This window comes from Podarcis liolepis (genome assembly GCF_965112155.1).
Source record: "Podarcis liolepis genome assembly, chromosome: 6".
NCBI classification, from domain to species: Eukaryota; Metazoa; Chordata; class Lepidosauria; order Squamata; family Lacertidae; genus Podarcis; species Podarcis liolepis.
In genome coordinates, this window is record NC_139559.1 from 94,425,898 (window position 1) to 94,441,677 (window position 15,780).

Genomic DNA, 15,780 nt, shown 5'->3' on the forward strand with positions numbered 1-15,780 from the left:
TACCTACTTCAAGAAAACGGTGTCCAAAGGGAAGAAGCAATGAAATGAAATTTCTCAGAGGCATATCTGATGCAGTTATTATGTTTTGCTACCTTTCTTGGCTGCTTTCTCACCTGCACTATTCTCAAAATTGCCCACAACAAAATTTTAAGAAGTAACTTGATACTGCCCTGTGCAGCTTTTGAGACTAGACAAGGGGCTGGATGGACACGGAAGAACTCCAGCTGGGATTACTCACCGGTAAGGAAATCTGGGTCAGGGGTAGGCTCAGAGAGCTCCTCTTGGCACTGGTTCTCTAGTGGAACGGTGGCCAACACCAACCCATCTGGCAACTGCTGCTCCAATCCACGGGCAAAGTTATTCTGCCTGGAAAAACCCAAGAGAGACAAGTTCAGAATCTGCAAAACAACAGGAAAGGTTGCTTCAAAGGACGCTGAGAAGAGAAGCGCAGCCCTCTCTACAAGAGCATGGATGAAGCAACCCATGTCAAACCAGCTCTCTCACTGTCCTCCTGGCAGTGCCAACACTCCATTCACAGGGATGGGTGAGGTTGGTGCATGCACACCTCCAGCGCCACGTTGACCTCACTGCCACCACCTTACACCATCCCAAGAGAATTGCCACTACCAGCAACAAGCAGGCCATGAATACGTCATCCTGCAAACAAGTGGGCAAAACTCTGCCCCGCCGACTGCTCTCTGATTGAAGATGAGCTCCTCTTTTGTGGTGGTGTCAATGCTTGAGGAAGAACAGCTAGAGCAGAGACCAGATGGGGGTGGGAGGTTAAGCATCCCTGTTTCCGCTTCTCCGCTGGAAATTGCTCTTTCCCTAAAACGTTTCTTATACGCAGCCTCCATTCTTATTCTGCCCATCAGAACTCCTCCAGAAGCTTGTCTAATTATGGGCAACTGCCCTGCTCTGGCTAAGACACACATCTTGCTACATTTGCCTCCCTCCCACCCCTCTCTTCTCTCACTCCCCTCTCCTTTGTGAAGCTGCATATTCTAAGAACTGAGAGGCAGCCCCTTTTTGCAGTTTTGCGTATGCTGTAAAAGCACAACACACACGGATACCGCTGCATAGACAACTAAAAGAACAGCAAGCCTTTATCCATCACCTGAACGTCCCCTTCAGCACCTGCCCAGGTGCCACCTCCCGAGTTTGATTGTTGTAACCATAGAACATCTCCCCAAAGAGAGTTTGGTTCATGGGCAGCTCCCGGCTCTCTTCACAGTCGCCACCCTCTGGACACGACTCTGAGATTAAGTGGCATGACCGACCATCTATGCCTAGCTTGTAATCTTCGATGCATCTGCCGTGGGAGGGAATGCAAGGGACAAGGTTACATCTTGCTGTGAGAGCTGTAGAAGGGAAGATGCCTGGCTCTGGAAGCGTAGTTTTGACAATAGAAGAACCCATGCACAAGTAATTTGCTGCTGCAACGCTGTGGTGAGACACTGTGTCGGAGGATCTCTCCAACGATCTCAGAAATGAAATCATGCTATTCAGCTAGAGAGTGAGAAAGGTTAACACTAGGTCTAACTCAGCAGTACGTCTCCAACAAACCCTTTCCACACTGACTTGTGTGCTAAGAAACTCCTGCATGAGGCGGATGATTCCAGGGCATGTCCCAACCAGTGCTTTTCTTCTAGAAAAAAGGTCCCATTACTGCATACCTTTGCATGCTCCCAGAAAAAAGCACTGGTCCTAAGATGCATGATCAGTTCACATGGACCTCACTTTTGCCTCATGTGAAGTGAGAATGAAACTTAGAATGCACACCAAAACACTCAATCACAGCTTTTCCAGCATGTTGCATTGGAAAGATTGATAGAGGCGGGCAAACTGTCTACTATGAAATGTTGAGAAAAGTTTAGGAAAGTATTAGGGTGTGTCGAATTTTTTGACTTTCAAATTCCAAAAAAAAATGAAAGGAGCTAAAAAGTTGTAACATGACTTGGGAATTTTGGTTAAATTTATATACCCGTATTTTTCGCTCTGTAACACGCACCCGACCATAACACGCACGTAGTTTTTAGAGGAGGAAAATCCGTAGGCATGCCACCCGTAGGCATTCCCTCCATAACACGCACAGACATTTCCCCTTACTTTCTAGGAGGAAAAAAGTGAGTGTTATGGTGCAAAAAATACGGTAATTTAGTTTTGCTCTGTAAACAAAGTGTGATTTTATTTGCTTGTTAATCAAACGTAGACTTACCAAGCTAAATGTTGTCCAATCACATAATAGCAAATTTGAATTCCTCACATCATAAACCATATTTAAAAGACCCCTCAGTGAATAAATTTCACCTCCTAAAATGACGCATCCTAATGAGGTGTTATTTATAACTCACTCCAGCCTCTCTGACTGAGGGAGTCACTCCCATACCTCTGACAGGTAGAAAGCAACCCACTCATCTCAGAACTATACAGGTAAGGATACGTATGAAATTACTCCTCCCAACTATTCTCCTGGATTTTGGCATTCCAGATTACTAAATCTAATTTCCAGAGCAGTGCAGAGCAAGCACCATTCTTCTAATTTATTAAATTTCTGAATTTTGTTCAGGCCACGGAGCTTTCACAATTTGCTATTTTTCAGGCCATGTCTCTTGCCGCCCCTTGCAGGATCTCAACATGCTTCAACTTTGATCGATTCACAGCAGGAAAAGGAATCCTCTAGACCAGGGCTTCCCAAACATAGGTCTCCAGCTGCTTTTGGACTACAATCCCCATCATCCCTGATGACTAGTCCTCTAGCTAGGGATGATGGGAGTTGTAGTTCAAAAACAGCTGAGGACCCAAGTTTGGGAAGCCCTGCTCTATACAATGGTATGCCCTCAGTGAGATTCCCCTGTTTTCTTGATCAATGCACCCAGGCACCTCAGTAGCTGCAAGAAGGCAGGGGTGCGGGAGGACACAGGCAATATTTGCCAAATCATTCTTAGAAAATTTTAGGATGTTTCCTGCTTATAGCGTTTATGGCAGAACATGGGGCACAGTGAACAGAATGGAAAGAGGGAAACGGGCTCTTCCCAATTCCTGGGAATTCTTCCAAGGAGATCCCAGCATATTTAAGGTGTGACCCAGCCTTCCCTGCCATTGCAAGATTCAGTTATTTCACCAAATGAACACACACTGTACAGCTACCGTATCATCATTATTTCAACTTCTTAATTAAGGACTATGGGCAGTAGCCAACTAACATGCCCCATCAGGACAAGGATTTGCTCTTGTGCAATGGGACTCCCATTGCACCCCATGCCCTCCCCATATCTGCCCTGGAGGGTTGGGGGAGACCCAGAAGAGATTTAGGGAGCATGTCAGGAGAGGAGAGGGGGAAAGCCTTGTTGCAGAAGTGAAAATCTTTGTGCTAGTGAGACATGTTACTCAGAGCTACTTTGGATGCTCAGCGCTACTATGGAATAACCACTAGCTTATTGTTTTGAAGAGAAAGCCAGGAGTAACTGAGTGCTACAAAGGGAGTTTGAAGTGTAGATTAGCAGCATAGCAGCTATAAATGGTGCATTTAATACTGAGAAAAGAAAAATAAGCACAGCCAGACTTACAAACACACAAAAAAAGTTCAACAAAAGATGTTCCACATTCCTGGAAGATACTAAAGACGTTTGTGGAACTCACCCACAGAACATAAGGATATTGTATAGAACAGGATCTTCTGGCAAAGGCACCATCTGCTGCAGGCAGAGCTGTTCGCAACCACCATTGAATCCGTCCGAACAGTCCACACCAATGTGGCGATCGTAGCAGCCAGTGCCATCTTTCATGGGGCTGAGGCCAGGCGGACACTAGCATGACAAGAAAGCACAAACCAGCTTAGCCACACACAGGAGGTGGGAGATTGCAGAGCTCTTGCTTTCTGCTTCGCTCGACACAAAATTGTGTTAATGGCACGCAACAGCATAATCGCACCTCTGCTGGCTGCCTTCCAACAACAACCGTACAAAAACAAACTTCGCTGCATCTCCCATCTGGGCAGTTCAAGGCACCATGTTTAGTGAGAAAAACTCAATTAGAACCCTACTATTTCTCTTTTGCTTGAATCAGTGGCAAGATCTGCAGTGTCTTCTCTGCTATTTCCTTGATTCTCATTTCTTGGAACCGATTCTGCTTTCCCCCACCCTTCCTCCTGCTCCTCCTCTCCCACATTCTTTCTACTAGATAATTCCACAATACCATTCACACTCCAGGCTCATAACCTTAGTGTTACATTCCTAATCTCAGTTGTAAAATCTCATAGCTTTCATCTTTGTAATAATACCTGCAACTATTGGCCCTTTTCTCTCATTTGATGTGACTGAGTAGCTTGCTCTCTTCCATTATTTCTCACTTCAACTGTTTTAACACTTCTTCTTCTTGCTAAGTCTTCCTATCTCCTCTAACTTGGGCACTGTGTCTTCCTTAGCCTCAATGCAATCCCGAGGAAGTGCTCCTCTATTCGGTGGGTGAATAGGCAATCACCCCATTCATCATCACCCTCATCCACGCTACTGCTTTCTTCATAGTTACCCGGGAACTATTGGATGCACTAGATGTGAGGAAGTATCTCTGTGTGTGCATGCGCACATACACACACACACACGGCTGGATTCAGGATGGACTCAGGTTCCTGCAGGGATTGTGCCTCTGCAGACTGATGAGAGAGTTGTACCTTTAACTGACTTCCGTTGTTTTTAGGCGAACAACGTGCTTGCAGTGAACTCTGAACTGCATCCATCTCTGGTTACTTGAGAAAATGGTCATGGTGCTACCTCCATGGCCAGACATCTAAGCAACTGAATCAGGAGCCCCCAGTTATCCAGGGACTGTTTCCCTAGGCTTTCCAATTCGTTTCAGTTTTTGGATTGAGATACGGAACACAAGAACAACTTGGAATGCAGTGAGTTAAAGAGCTATCCAGCTCAGAGAAAATACTGTCAAGAAGGTTCTTCTCTCAAATGGAGCCCTTTGAGGCACACGGTGGAAAAAGTCACGGGCTGCTCTCTATCCTTCTTCATGTATTTTGGCTCATGAGGTGTTAACAGAGGATTTGTTCCTGAAATGATTTCCCCCTCACAGTCCTGGTGACTGAAGCTCACACAACAAGTCACAGGTTGCTTGCTGACACTAATTCTGCAATTTCCAAAACAAACGGCCCCCTGTGGGCTCACTAGGCTCTCATCCTGCCCCATGTCGCACTTCCCCCTCCAGTGCCAGCTGGAATGCTGAAGCACAGGAGCACTTTAGGTGTTTTTACGATGCTGGCACTTGATGAGCAAGCCCAGATGTTCAGGATGATGGCAAACAGGCAAATGAGGAGCCTGGGGACCCTGCCCAGCACCCATCCCCATCTCATTGGCTTCCCATCTGTCTGACCAGATGTGCAAGCAAGTTGGGAGTGGGTGGGCAAGTGAGGTACGTGTGCGTGTGTGCGCGTGCCTCCCTCCCTAAAATTGATTTGATTCCTTTGTGGCCATTAGCAGGAACCATTTACCGTCATACTCTTCTGTAGCTCCCACTCTTTTACATGGACCAGGGGCAGGTATTTGCTAGTGGGTTGTGCCTCAAGTTCGTGTAGCATAAGCAATAAAAAGGCAACAGTGCCTCAGTGCGATGCTCCCTGCACTTTCCCTTGTAACCTGCACCATTCAGCAGCAAAGCATGTGTTTGCTACACTACAACATCTGCAACGCTCGGGTGTTGGATACTACACTGGTGGGGGTCACCCCCTTACATGTTCTTCTGCTTTGTCGCCACGCCCTGCTACTTCCCTATAGCCTCATCATTTTCTTCAGATGGAAATAAGGTTTAAAACTTGTGCAAAGTGTACATCAACTATTCTGATTAAAAAGGTAAAGGGACCCCTGACCATTAGGTCCAGTCGTGACTGACTCTGGGGTTGCAGCGCTCAACTCGTTTTATTGGCTGAGGGAGCCGGTGTTTGTCCGCAGACAGCTTCCAGGTCATGTGGCCAGCATGACTAAGCCGCTTCTAGTGAACCAGAGAAGCGCATGGAAATGCCGTTTACCTTCCCACCAGAGCGGTACCTATTTATCTACTTGCACTTTGACGTGCTTTCGAACTGCTAGGTTGGCAGGAGCAGGGACTGAGCAATGGGAGCTCACCCCATCACGGGGATTTGAACCGCCGACCTTCTGATCAGCAAGTCCTAGGCTCTGTGGTCTAACCCACAGCGCCACCCGCGTCCCTTCTATTCTGATTACAAGGATGTATATACCAGATGCCTTGTTCTATATCATACTAATACCTCCAGCACACCAGAAGCTGCCTTATGCTGATGGAGTCACATGACTGCTCCATCTAGCTGAGTCTTATTCTATCCTGACTGGCAGTGGCTCTTCAGGGTTTTGGACAGGGAGCCTTCCCACTCCAACCTGGAGATGTCAGGAATTGTACCCTGTGGCCTTTGCTCTGCAGACTGCCGCTGAGCCTTGGGGTTAAGTTATAAGAAGTTCCGCTTGCGCATTCTGAAACCATTGAGTCTGCATTAGTGGCCCACAGACAAGGCAAGCCTTGATCAGCAAGGATAATAGCATCTTCAAGGATATGGTGTGTGTTTTTGTGAGGGAATACATGGGTTTGGCTTCCTGGGAGTTGTAACTGCGATACAACCTTTCAGACTCTGCCTCCTATGATTAGGGTACTGCAAATGTTTGTGATTATTTTTTTACCTAAAGCAAAAATTGCACATTTGCCATTGCAGACAAGTATCCCAAACAAGAAACAGGTTTGAAAACAGTCTTTGAAGAATAAAAGGGGAGTGAAACCAAATTGTGAGGAGAAGCCATGAAGTCAGCAATGATATGAAAGCACATTAGATTTGCTCTTTAAATGGGGAATGACATGCAGTTAAGCATGTGGTGTGCAAGAACAATTGGACACTGCAAAATTCTCACCCATGCTTTTGACAACAGCAAAAATATGTCTCAAAGTATGCTGTTTTCAAGTTGCACTAACTGTAAAGAACATTTGGCTGTGGTGGCAAAATTTACCACCTTTGTGCATTCATGAGATGGAAAGCAAGACCAGGAAACTTTTAAGTCCTTGTGGGCCTCTTATATGTGTCAGAATTGCAAAACAGACACCAATCCATTGAAGGACATTTTCCTGCTGCTTTAAGAGATTATATTAATTGCTTAAGGTTTTTATTTGTGGATTTATCTTATATATGGATCATCATACAGTGGTACCTCAGGTTAAGCACTTAATTTGTTCCGGAGATCTGTACCTAACCTGAAACTGTTCTTAACCTGAAGCACCACTTTAGCTAATGGGGCCTCCCGCTGCTGCTGCGCCACCGGAGCACGATTTCTGTTCTCATCCTGAAGCAAAGTTCTTAACCTGAGGTAATATTTCTGGGTTAGCGGAGTCTGTAACCTGAAGCATATGTAACCTGAAGCGTATGTAACCCGAGGTACCACTGTATTATATGTTTTGTTGTAAGTGAATGAACTGTGTTTTTACGTGTTTCACAATTTTATTCATACCTATGTATTAAATGTCCTGAACATGTGAAGCCAGAGGTGGAATTAAATGGGTACATTCTCTTCCCCTCCTCCACTCCCTTGCTCACTCCTTCTGCTCATGCTGCTGCTGTCAGCAGTGGCCCTGTCAGCAGTCATTTCAGAGATCTCTGTGCAGAAAGTGTTCTACCTGCTGATCGCTCCCCCAATTCATCGCACATCCGACTTTGGCACAACGCCTCTCCCAGTGCAGAGCAGGTGCAGAGGAAGAGCATCAGCAACGGGACATGTGCAGCAGCTTCGCGGGCGCAGTTTGAAGCAGATGGATTGCTTTCCACCTATCTCTCCTGGGAGTCCTTGTGCAAAAGGGTGCAGTGAAATGGGCTGCGGGGGCGTGAGAGCAGGTGGGGAGGTGGAGGAAGGGAACATCTGCCACAGAGCAGTTAGCAAGCATCTCCTCCAGAGCATTGGGGGCTGGTAGATAGACAGTGGCGGCGGCAGCAGGAGGAGTGGACTCTGGAGGCAGAGAATTAAGTCGTCAGGACCCGACCCCATGTGGGAGCTTCACTTATAAATATAGGGATGCCCAAGCCTGCATCGAACCTACCCACCACATTCTCAGCCAGAAGTTCTCCCACTAATCATAGGTGCACATGAACTTTCTGTGGTTTCATGGTAGTTAAGGAAAGGCTTGCTTGTTCCAACGGGTGCACATAATCTCTCCCACATTCAGCTTTCAGGGGACAAGGAATTTAAAAAAGAAGAGCTGTCTCGGGACAGAGTCCTCCACAGATCAAGGCACCACTGACTGTGGCCTACGAAATTTGGCCTTATATTTGTTTGTTTTTGTTTGTTTGTATTATGATTATTTATAAAATTTATTTTCAAGGCAACTTATAACAAGTTAGCTAAGAACAATAACACAATACAGTGAAATAGCTTGATATGAGTGTTGCTTGCCTCCCTTGCCATCAGAGGTGAGGCTTCTGAAGCTCTGGAAGGTACGGAAGAGTACCTGTAAGGTAAGTCACACCTGCTGAATTTCTGTTTCTCGTGCAGCTGTCGAGAAATAATGGTAAGCATCTGCACAGTGGTTGAGAGCATTCAAAGGGCTTCATATATGCTCTGCTCATCTCTAATAATAACTGAGTGCACATTACAGATAGGTAGCCGTGTTGGTCTGCCATAGTCAAAATAAAAAAATTCCTTCCAGTAGCACCTTAAAGACCAACTAAGTTAGTAACTTAGTTAGTAACTTAACTTACTAACTTAGTTGGTCTTTAAGGTGCTACTGGAAGGAATTTTTTTATTTTGAGTGCACATTCTTGACCACAGAATCGTTTGTCCAAATTTGAACCATAAGGATGCAAACAGAGGTTGGTTGCACTCTAATACTTTCTGAACTTTTCAGCTGGGAAGTTTGCAAAAGCGCATTCCTGGCTAGCTTTCGAAATGGGAGTTCTTCTATTTTGGTGGTTTGTTTATTTCAACTTACTCTTGAGTCTTGTGGCACAGGGATAAAAAGAGATAAAAAGAGCAAGGACCAGGAAAATGTCTTGCTGTGAATTTCTGTTTATGGGGAATGATTGATGACGTTCCTCTTAGGGATGACTCCTCCTAGTGGAAGGAACAGGCAAGGCCCACTAAAGCTTTCCTTCTTCACTCCAGGGGGAGCAGTCCTACCTCTCACCAAAACACTTGGCAGAGCAGACAACTCCTCGGCCCCACATCCCAACCTCAACACCCTGAACGCTGGGTTTGCACTTGCTCAATGGAGCAGCTGGGGTAGGCAACACACCAATCAAGTAGAAAATGGAGCTCCCACTTACCCAGGTTGTTTGTTGTGTCCTCGGGTTTCTGTGGCTCACCCAACCCTGTCTCTTCCACATTCACTTATTAGAAAGAATACCATCTCCGCAGCTCCAGGGGAATTTTGCTAATATTTAAATAGCTACTGAGCAGATTGTACCAACAAAGAGTATGACTCATTCATTCCCTTTGGCACCCACGCTAATTCATCGAAGGACTTCTTCACACATTAAAAAAATACACAAATGTACATCAAAGATGTTTTACGTGTATTCCTAAAAAAGTGAAGTGTGAAGGCGGCAAACTTGTAGTTGCAAGAGTATGTAACATACAGAAAGAGTGTGCATCGTACTCATTAGGAAGTCAAGTGTCATGCCAGCTTCCTACCAGGTGTGGCAAGTCTATATTTGTCTTGCATAAGGGGGAAGGTGGGCATAAAATGGGGAAACTGTAGGAGACGGGAGACAAAGAACAGCCACAGAGCTGAAAGATAATACAAACATATGGGGCTTTGTCCGCTGCCTTGAAGGATTTCTTCGGGAGAAGAAAAGGCTAAGGATTAAACCCTACACAAATCCGGAGTGGAGTCCCTAAGATGGCTGGATGAATGGAGCTTTCTATGCGTCCTTCCAGCAACTCCTGCAGCCGGTCTGGTGCCAAACGTATACGCCAAACAAATACATTGAAACCCCAAATAAATCATGTGTGCAAACAGACATTTATCTCTGCAATCCCACTTTCTCAAGAGGCAGCCTCATCACTCTCAATAAAAAGTACACGAACCATACAACCCGTAGAATCCAATTTCCGATCTGCAATGCAGCGGAAGTTCTTGCTGCAGCCACCATTGTCCCTGGAGCAGTCCCGAACTGGCCCAAATGAATCCAGAAGAACTTCCAGGTTGTCAAAAGAGGAGGAAGTCATCAGTTCTTCCCTGCAAGAGAGAAAAATACAATTGTTAATATTCATTGTTTTAATATTACTATTCGTTGCAGCACATCAGTGTTCTATGAGCTTTAGAGCAGACGCTGCTGGACTACAAATTCCATCATCCCTGGCCATTGGCCAAGAACATCTGGAAGGCCTACTATGCTTAGCAGGAGAGTATTAAAGTGGCTTAATACATGGAGCTGTGTGTCTCTGCTAAAGGATGACTGAGCACAGAGACAGGGTAGCTGCAGATGATGTGAGTTCTTTGTGGCTGTGCACAGATGACCATTTCTGTGGACCACCAGTAGCTTGAAAAGTGGAAAAATACAGCCAATTAATGTAGTAGGCATTAACTACTCATTAACTACCCATTTCTTAGTACAGGCAATGCCCCATTTGCATGAGGGATAGGTGTTTTGATGCACCACGCCCATTTATTTTATATATTTATATTTATTTTTGTGCATTTGTGTGCTTGCATAATGCTGCAGTTTGTGTGGGTGGAGATAGGTAGCCATGTGAACTGCAGCATGATGATGGATCAGGTGGGCATCCCAGGCAGGTGAGCCTAGGTGAACATTGTGGGCAGCAAGCAGCCCACAGGTGAGCTGCAGAGGGACATCCAGGGCAGGGCAGGGTCCCCAGCAGCCCCCTTGCTCTACTGGCACTGCATGCCTCACGCCAATGTCACCATTCTGGCATCTGGAACGTGAGGAGGCAAGCAGCAGCACAGCCCGTGTGCCACGGGGGAACTGCTCCAGCCTGCCTTGCCAGATCCTCAGTGACTGGGCCGTGGTGCAGCTCAGCTGAAAAGGGGCAAAGAGGTGGACAGGTGCATGAGTGAGGAGGCAGAAACCCAAACCTGATGGAGTCAGGGAAGGGCATATCATTTTATGGGCTGGAACTCATTTTTTGCAAATTTCTTCAGTGAGGGGTCTATAAAAATATGTTTTGGGGTGTGAGGAATTCAAACCTGCTATTAGTTTTGTGACTGGACAACATTTAGCTTGTGATCGAAGAAGAAGCATGTAAACTTGCTTTCGGAAAACCAAAGAATTTTAATTTTACCTTCTGGGAATGTCAGGTAATGCTAAACAACAACAACAACAACAACAATGTACAATAATATTAATTTATGACATAACTGCAAGTACTTGGCAATCATTTTAAATGATTTATATGCAATTTTACACACATTTTACTTACCACGCAAAGCTAAATTATATAAATTTAACCAAAATATCTTTTGACTTCCCAAGTCATGTCACAACGTTTTGGCACCCCTCATTTTGGGGAAGTTGAAAATTGACAAATTCAACACACCCTAGCAGGGAGGGCTTTGCAAGCTTTCCTGCAACCCCCCCCCCTTTTGCTGCTGCCACTGGAGGTGGGCAGAGAGAGGAGCCAAAGAAAAGGAGCACCCCTTTTGTCCGTCTACCACTATGGGCACGACTGGAGGAAGGAGAGAAAAGCCTGCATTTCACAAGGAAAGCTACTTTCTCCCTCTTCGTGGGGCAGAGGGGAAAGGAGCTTCTTTCCACTGCTGTTGTAGGGCGGAGAGGGGAAAGGACGCGTTTAAAAATGCAGGCTTCCAGACTTCCGGGGTGGCGCCTCTGGCAATGGCGGACTCCCTCTGAAATGGAGGGACTAGCTCCGCACGAAACGGGTCTTTTCCGCTGCGACGTAGCGGGGACCCTTCTGGAAATCACAGGCGGATGAAGCCTGTGACTGTGGGACTCGGCGGGCACCCTTAGCACCCCCCCCAACCCAAGGCAAGGGTTATGAGAAGCTGGTAAAAATAAGATTTAAATTTTAAGTTTTAAGGTTTTTATATAAGATAAGATGAAAATAGAGTAAGGTAATGTAATGACAGAATTATGGTTACAGATAGGTAGCCGTGTTGGTCTGCCATAGTCAAAATAAAAAAATTCCTTCCAGTAGCACCTTAAAGACCAACTAAGTTAGTTCTTGGTATGAGCTTTCGTGTGCATGCACACTTCTTCAGATACACTGAAACAGAAGTTGCCAGATCCTTCTATATAGTGAGAAGGTGGGGAGGGGTATTACTCAGAAGGGTAGTGGGATGGGTGATTGGCAGATAGCTAAATGAGCCTGTTGACGACTCTTAACGACTGCAATAGGTCTTACAGGAAAAGGCAAGTGGTGAGAAGGTGAAAAATGTCTTAGTCATGTATAATGAGATAAGAATCCAATGTCTCTGTTCAGACCAGGTTTCTCCATGGTTTTAAGTTTGGTAATGAGTTGCAATTCAGCAGCTTCTCTTTCCAGTCTATTTCTGAAATTCCTTTGTAGTAAAACAGCTACTTTGAGATCTTGTATAGAATGTCCTGGGAGATTGAAGTGTTCTCCTACTGGTTTCTCTGTTTTGTGATTCTCGATGTCTGATTTATGTCCGTTTATTCTTTGGCGTAAGGTTTGGACAAACAGGCCTGTAAGACCTGTAAGACCTATTGCAGTCGTTAAGAGTCGTCAACAGGCTCATCTCAGCTATCTGCCAATCTCCCATTCCCACCACCCTTCTGAGTAATACCCCTCCCCACCTTCTCACTATATAGAAGGATCTGGCAACTTCTGTTTCAGTGTATCTGAAGAAGTGTGCATGCACACGAAAGCTCATACCAAGAACTAACTTAGTTGGTCTTTAAGGTGCTACTGGAAGGAATTTTTTTATTTTGACAGAATTATGGAAAGGATTTGCTGGGACAATTATTAATCAAGATACAAGAGATGGGAGAAGGAGGATGTCATGGAAAGAAGGTAATGAAAGTGGAGAATTTGAAAATGATGGTTTATTTTTCTTTTTTCTTTTTCCTTGTCTTTTTTTCTGGAATTTTTTTTTCTTTGTAATTTTAAAAAATTCTTTTTTCAATAAATATTATTCAAAAAAATAAAAATAAAAATGCAGGCTTCCTTCTTTCAGTGGTGCAGAATATGGCTGCCTGAGGGGGCCCTGACTGTGGCTTTTGGAAGGGGTGTGAAGCAGGCGCCCCCAGTGTGGCACAGGCCAGAGCTCCTCTCCCGGGTTTGGAGGAACCAAGACTCATGGAGAAGAGCACAGGGCCAGGTTGTACTGGAGGCTCTGCACCGGCCAGGTGCTGTTGGCTGGCTGCGCTCTCCCCTGCGTGGTGTACAGGAGGCACCGCCCTCTCTGGATCCCAGCCTTGCCAGGCTGCTGGGAGAGGGGGCAGCCATGCCCTAGCCTCGCCTTGCTGGCGGGGGGCACGTGCCTCTTGCACCCTTCTCTGGAAGACAAGAGAGCCAGTGTGGTGTAGTGGTTAAGAGTGGTAGACTTGTAATCTGGGGAACCGGGTTCGATTCCCCGCTCCTCCACATGCAGCTGCTGGGTGACCTTGGGCCAGTCACACTTCTCTGAAGTCTCTCAGCCTCACTCACCTCACAGAGTGTTTGTTGTGGGGGAGGAAGGGAAAGGAGAATGTGAGCCGCTTTGAGACTCCTTCAGGTAGTGATAAAGCGGGATATCAAATCCAAACTCCTCTTCTTCTTCTTCTCGTGCTGCCCTCCCCAAATCTGAGCCTTGCAAGGGTGCTGTGGGGACGCGGCAACTGTGCACCCTTCAGTCCCAGCCTCGCACGAGCCCAACAAGACCTGGATCTGGGGAGGGTGGCACGAGAAGGGTGCAATAGCCAAGCTGGCATCACTCGAGCAGAAGCAGGGGCTGGACGAGCGCAGTGGGGTTCATTTGTCCTCTGCCCCTCACCCTGCCCCACTGCCTTATTTCCTTTTGCAGGCAAGTAAAGCCTCTCCCCCTTTCCTCTGCCCTGCCCCCTGGCCTGCGGCAGGTTTTTGGAGGGTGATGTGTAAAGGGAGAGGAGGCTTGGCTGAGCTGTAAAAGGAGAGGAGTATGGCATGACCAGAGGAGTATGGCAGGGTTGGTGGGGCTGGCAAGTAATGCAAGCAGGGACTGTAGCTCTTAGTAAAAGAGAAATCTGTTGCCCAAATGGTAAGTGTGTGTCGTCTGCCGAATGTGCCCTGCCCTGCTGTCCTGTACCAGAGGTGTGTCCAGGGAAGAGGAAGAGAGAGAAGTGGAGCCATTCAGGTGTCCTGGGAGTCAACTCTAAGCATGAGAGTGCAGAGAGGAAGAAAACTTAGGCTTCCAGGAACCCAAGCGACCCTTTGATCGTTCTAAAGCTTAGAACAAGCACGTACCTGACCTCCACAGCATCTTCCATCACTGTCATGTCTGTTTTGCACTTGGCTGATGGATTGATGGCCAATTCAGCGGGTGGGATGACAAAGCTCTTGCTCAGCGGCAGCCACATCCCTTCCCCAAGAGTATAGGTGAATCTGGATTCAGAGAGAGGAAACCAGTTGGATACGTGGCCCAAGAAGAAGCATTCATTGTGGACATGAATCTAGATGCAATTATCTAGCAGGCTATGACTCAGTTGGCAGGACTTTGCTTGCGTAATGTTCCCTGTTCAGTGACCGGCATCTAGAGTTAAATATCTCCAGGAAGAGGTGCTGAGGAACACTTCTGCCTGCATGACTCTGCCAACAGTGTCTGTGGCTGGAGGGCCAATGCCTGGATTCACTCTGAGTTAGCTTTGCTGCATTCAGCTATGTCACCTCCTAGCCAAATCTGATTGGTTATGCAGAAAAGTCACAGTTCATAGGAAGAAGTCGGGTTCCAAGACATAAACGGTGTTGCCAAATAGGGCTGTGTGGTTGTGTGCACAAGGAGAGAGGTTTGTCAGGCATGTTTTTTCTCTCCCCGGTAGTTCGCCCCTTTCATGCTGAAAATATTCACTTGTGAATATTTGGTGCCACTCTACCTGAAATGGCATTTTCCTAGTATATGCTGAGGCAGGAAAGGGAGAAAGAGCAGCAGAGAACAAGGAGGGATAATATAGATGATTGGTCACTCTGGCTGCATTGGAAAAAAACCTTACCTGAATATCTTGTCAGAAGGTTGTTCTCCCAGCACCAAATCAAATCCACGTTGGAATATGGTATATGGCCATGGCCTGGAGAAAAACAAAACCACAGAAACCATGAAAGCTAGCTAGCTTTCTTTCTTTCTTTCTTTCTTTCTTTCTTTCTTTCTTTCTTTCTTTCTCTTTCTTTCTTTCTTTCTTTCTTTCTTTCTTTCTTTCTTTTCTTTCTTTCTTTCTGCCTTACTTTCTACGTCACCAAATGGCTCAGGAGAAGTTACAAAAAATGTCAGAACTGGAACAACTATATTAAAACCATAAAATGAAAGCACAAGTCAAGCAATGACAAAGCAACAGAGCAGAAGACCAGAACAGCAGTGCACAGCAACAAAGGAAGATAGGAGATACTCACTCAACCAAAGGCTTGGATAAGAGAAGAGTACACACCTCACAATATTTCACCTCATAATTGCACGTGAGCTGACAGCACGCAATAGCAGCCAAACCCGAGACAGGACACAGGTTTGCTGTGGCACCCAAGGAAGGAGCTCCTCAACACCCTTCAGGCAACTTTGAGGTAAGTAAACACAGCAGAGATATTTCTCAATGGAGTCCATCACATAGCATGCTAAGTCCCACATGGG

The 15,780-nt window shown here is 46.1% G+C and overlaps 1 protein-coding gene across 3 annotated transcripts in view; it reads right to left on the minus strand.

Moving 5' to 3' along the window:
* ASTN1 (astrotactin 1) overlaps positions 1–15,780 on the minus strand; it is a 211,587-nt gene that overhangs the window by 40,215 nt on the left and 155,592 nt on the right. For all 3 annotated transcript variants that reach the window (XM_083507036.1, XM_083507037.1, XM_083507035.1), the window contains 6 exons: positions 15,155–15,229; positions 14,412–14,549; positions 10,077–10,227; positions 3,643–3,809; positions 1,118–1,312; positions 239–366 (listed from right to left, as the gene is read on the minus strand). In XM_083507036.1, coding sequence (XP_083363162.1) covers positions 239–366; positions 1,118–1,312; positions 3,643–3,809; positions 10,077–10,227; positions 14,412–14,549; positions 15,155–15,229 — 854 coding nt within the window. The remainder of the gene's footprint in view (positions 1–238; positions 367–1,117; positions 1,313–3,642; positions 3,810–10,076; positions 10,228–14,411; positions 14,550–15,154; positions 15,230–15,780) is intronic.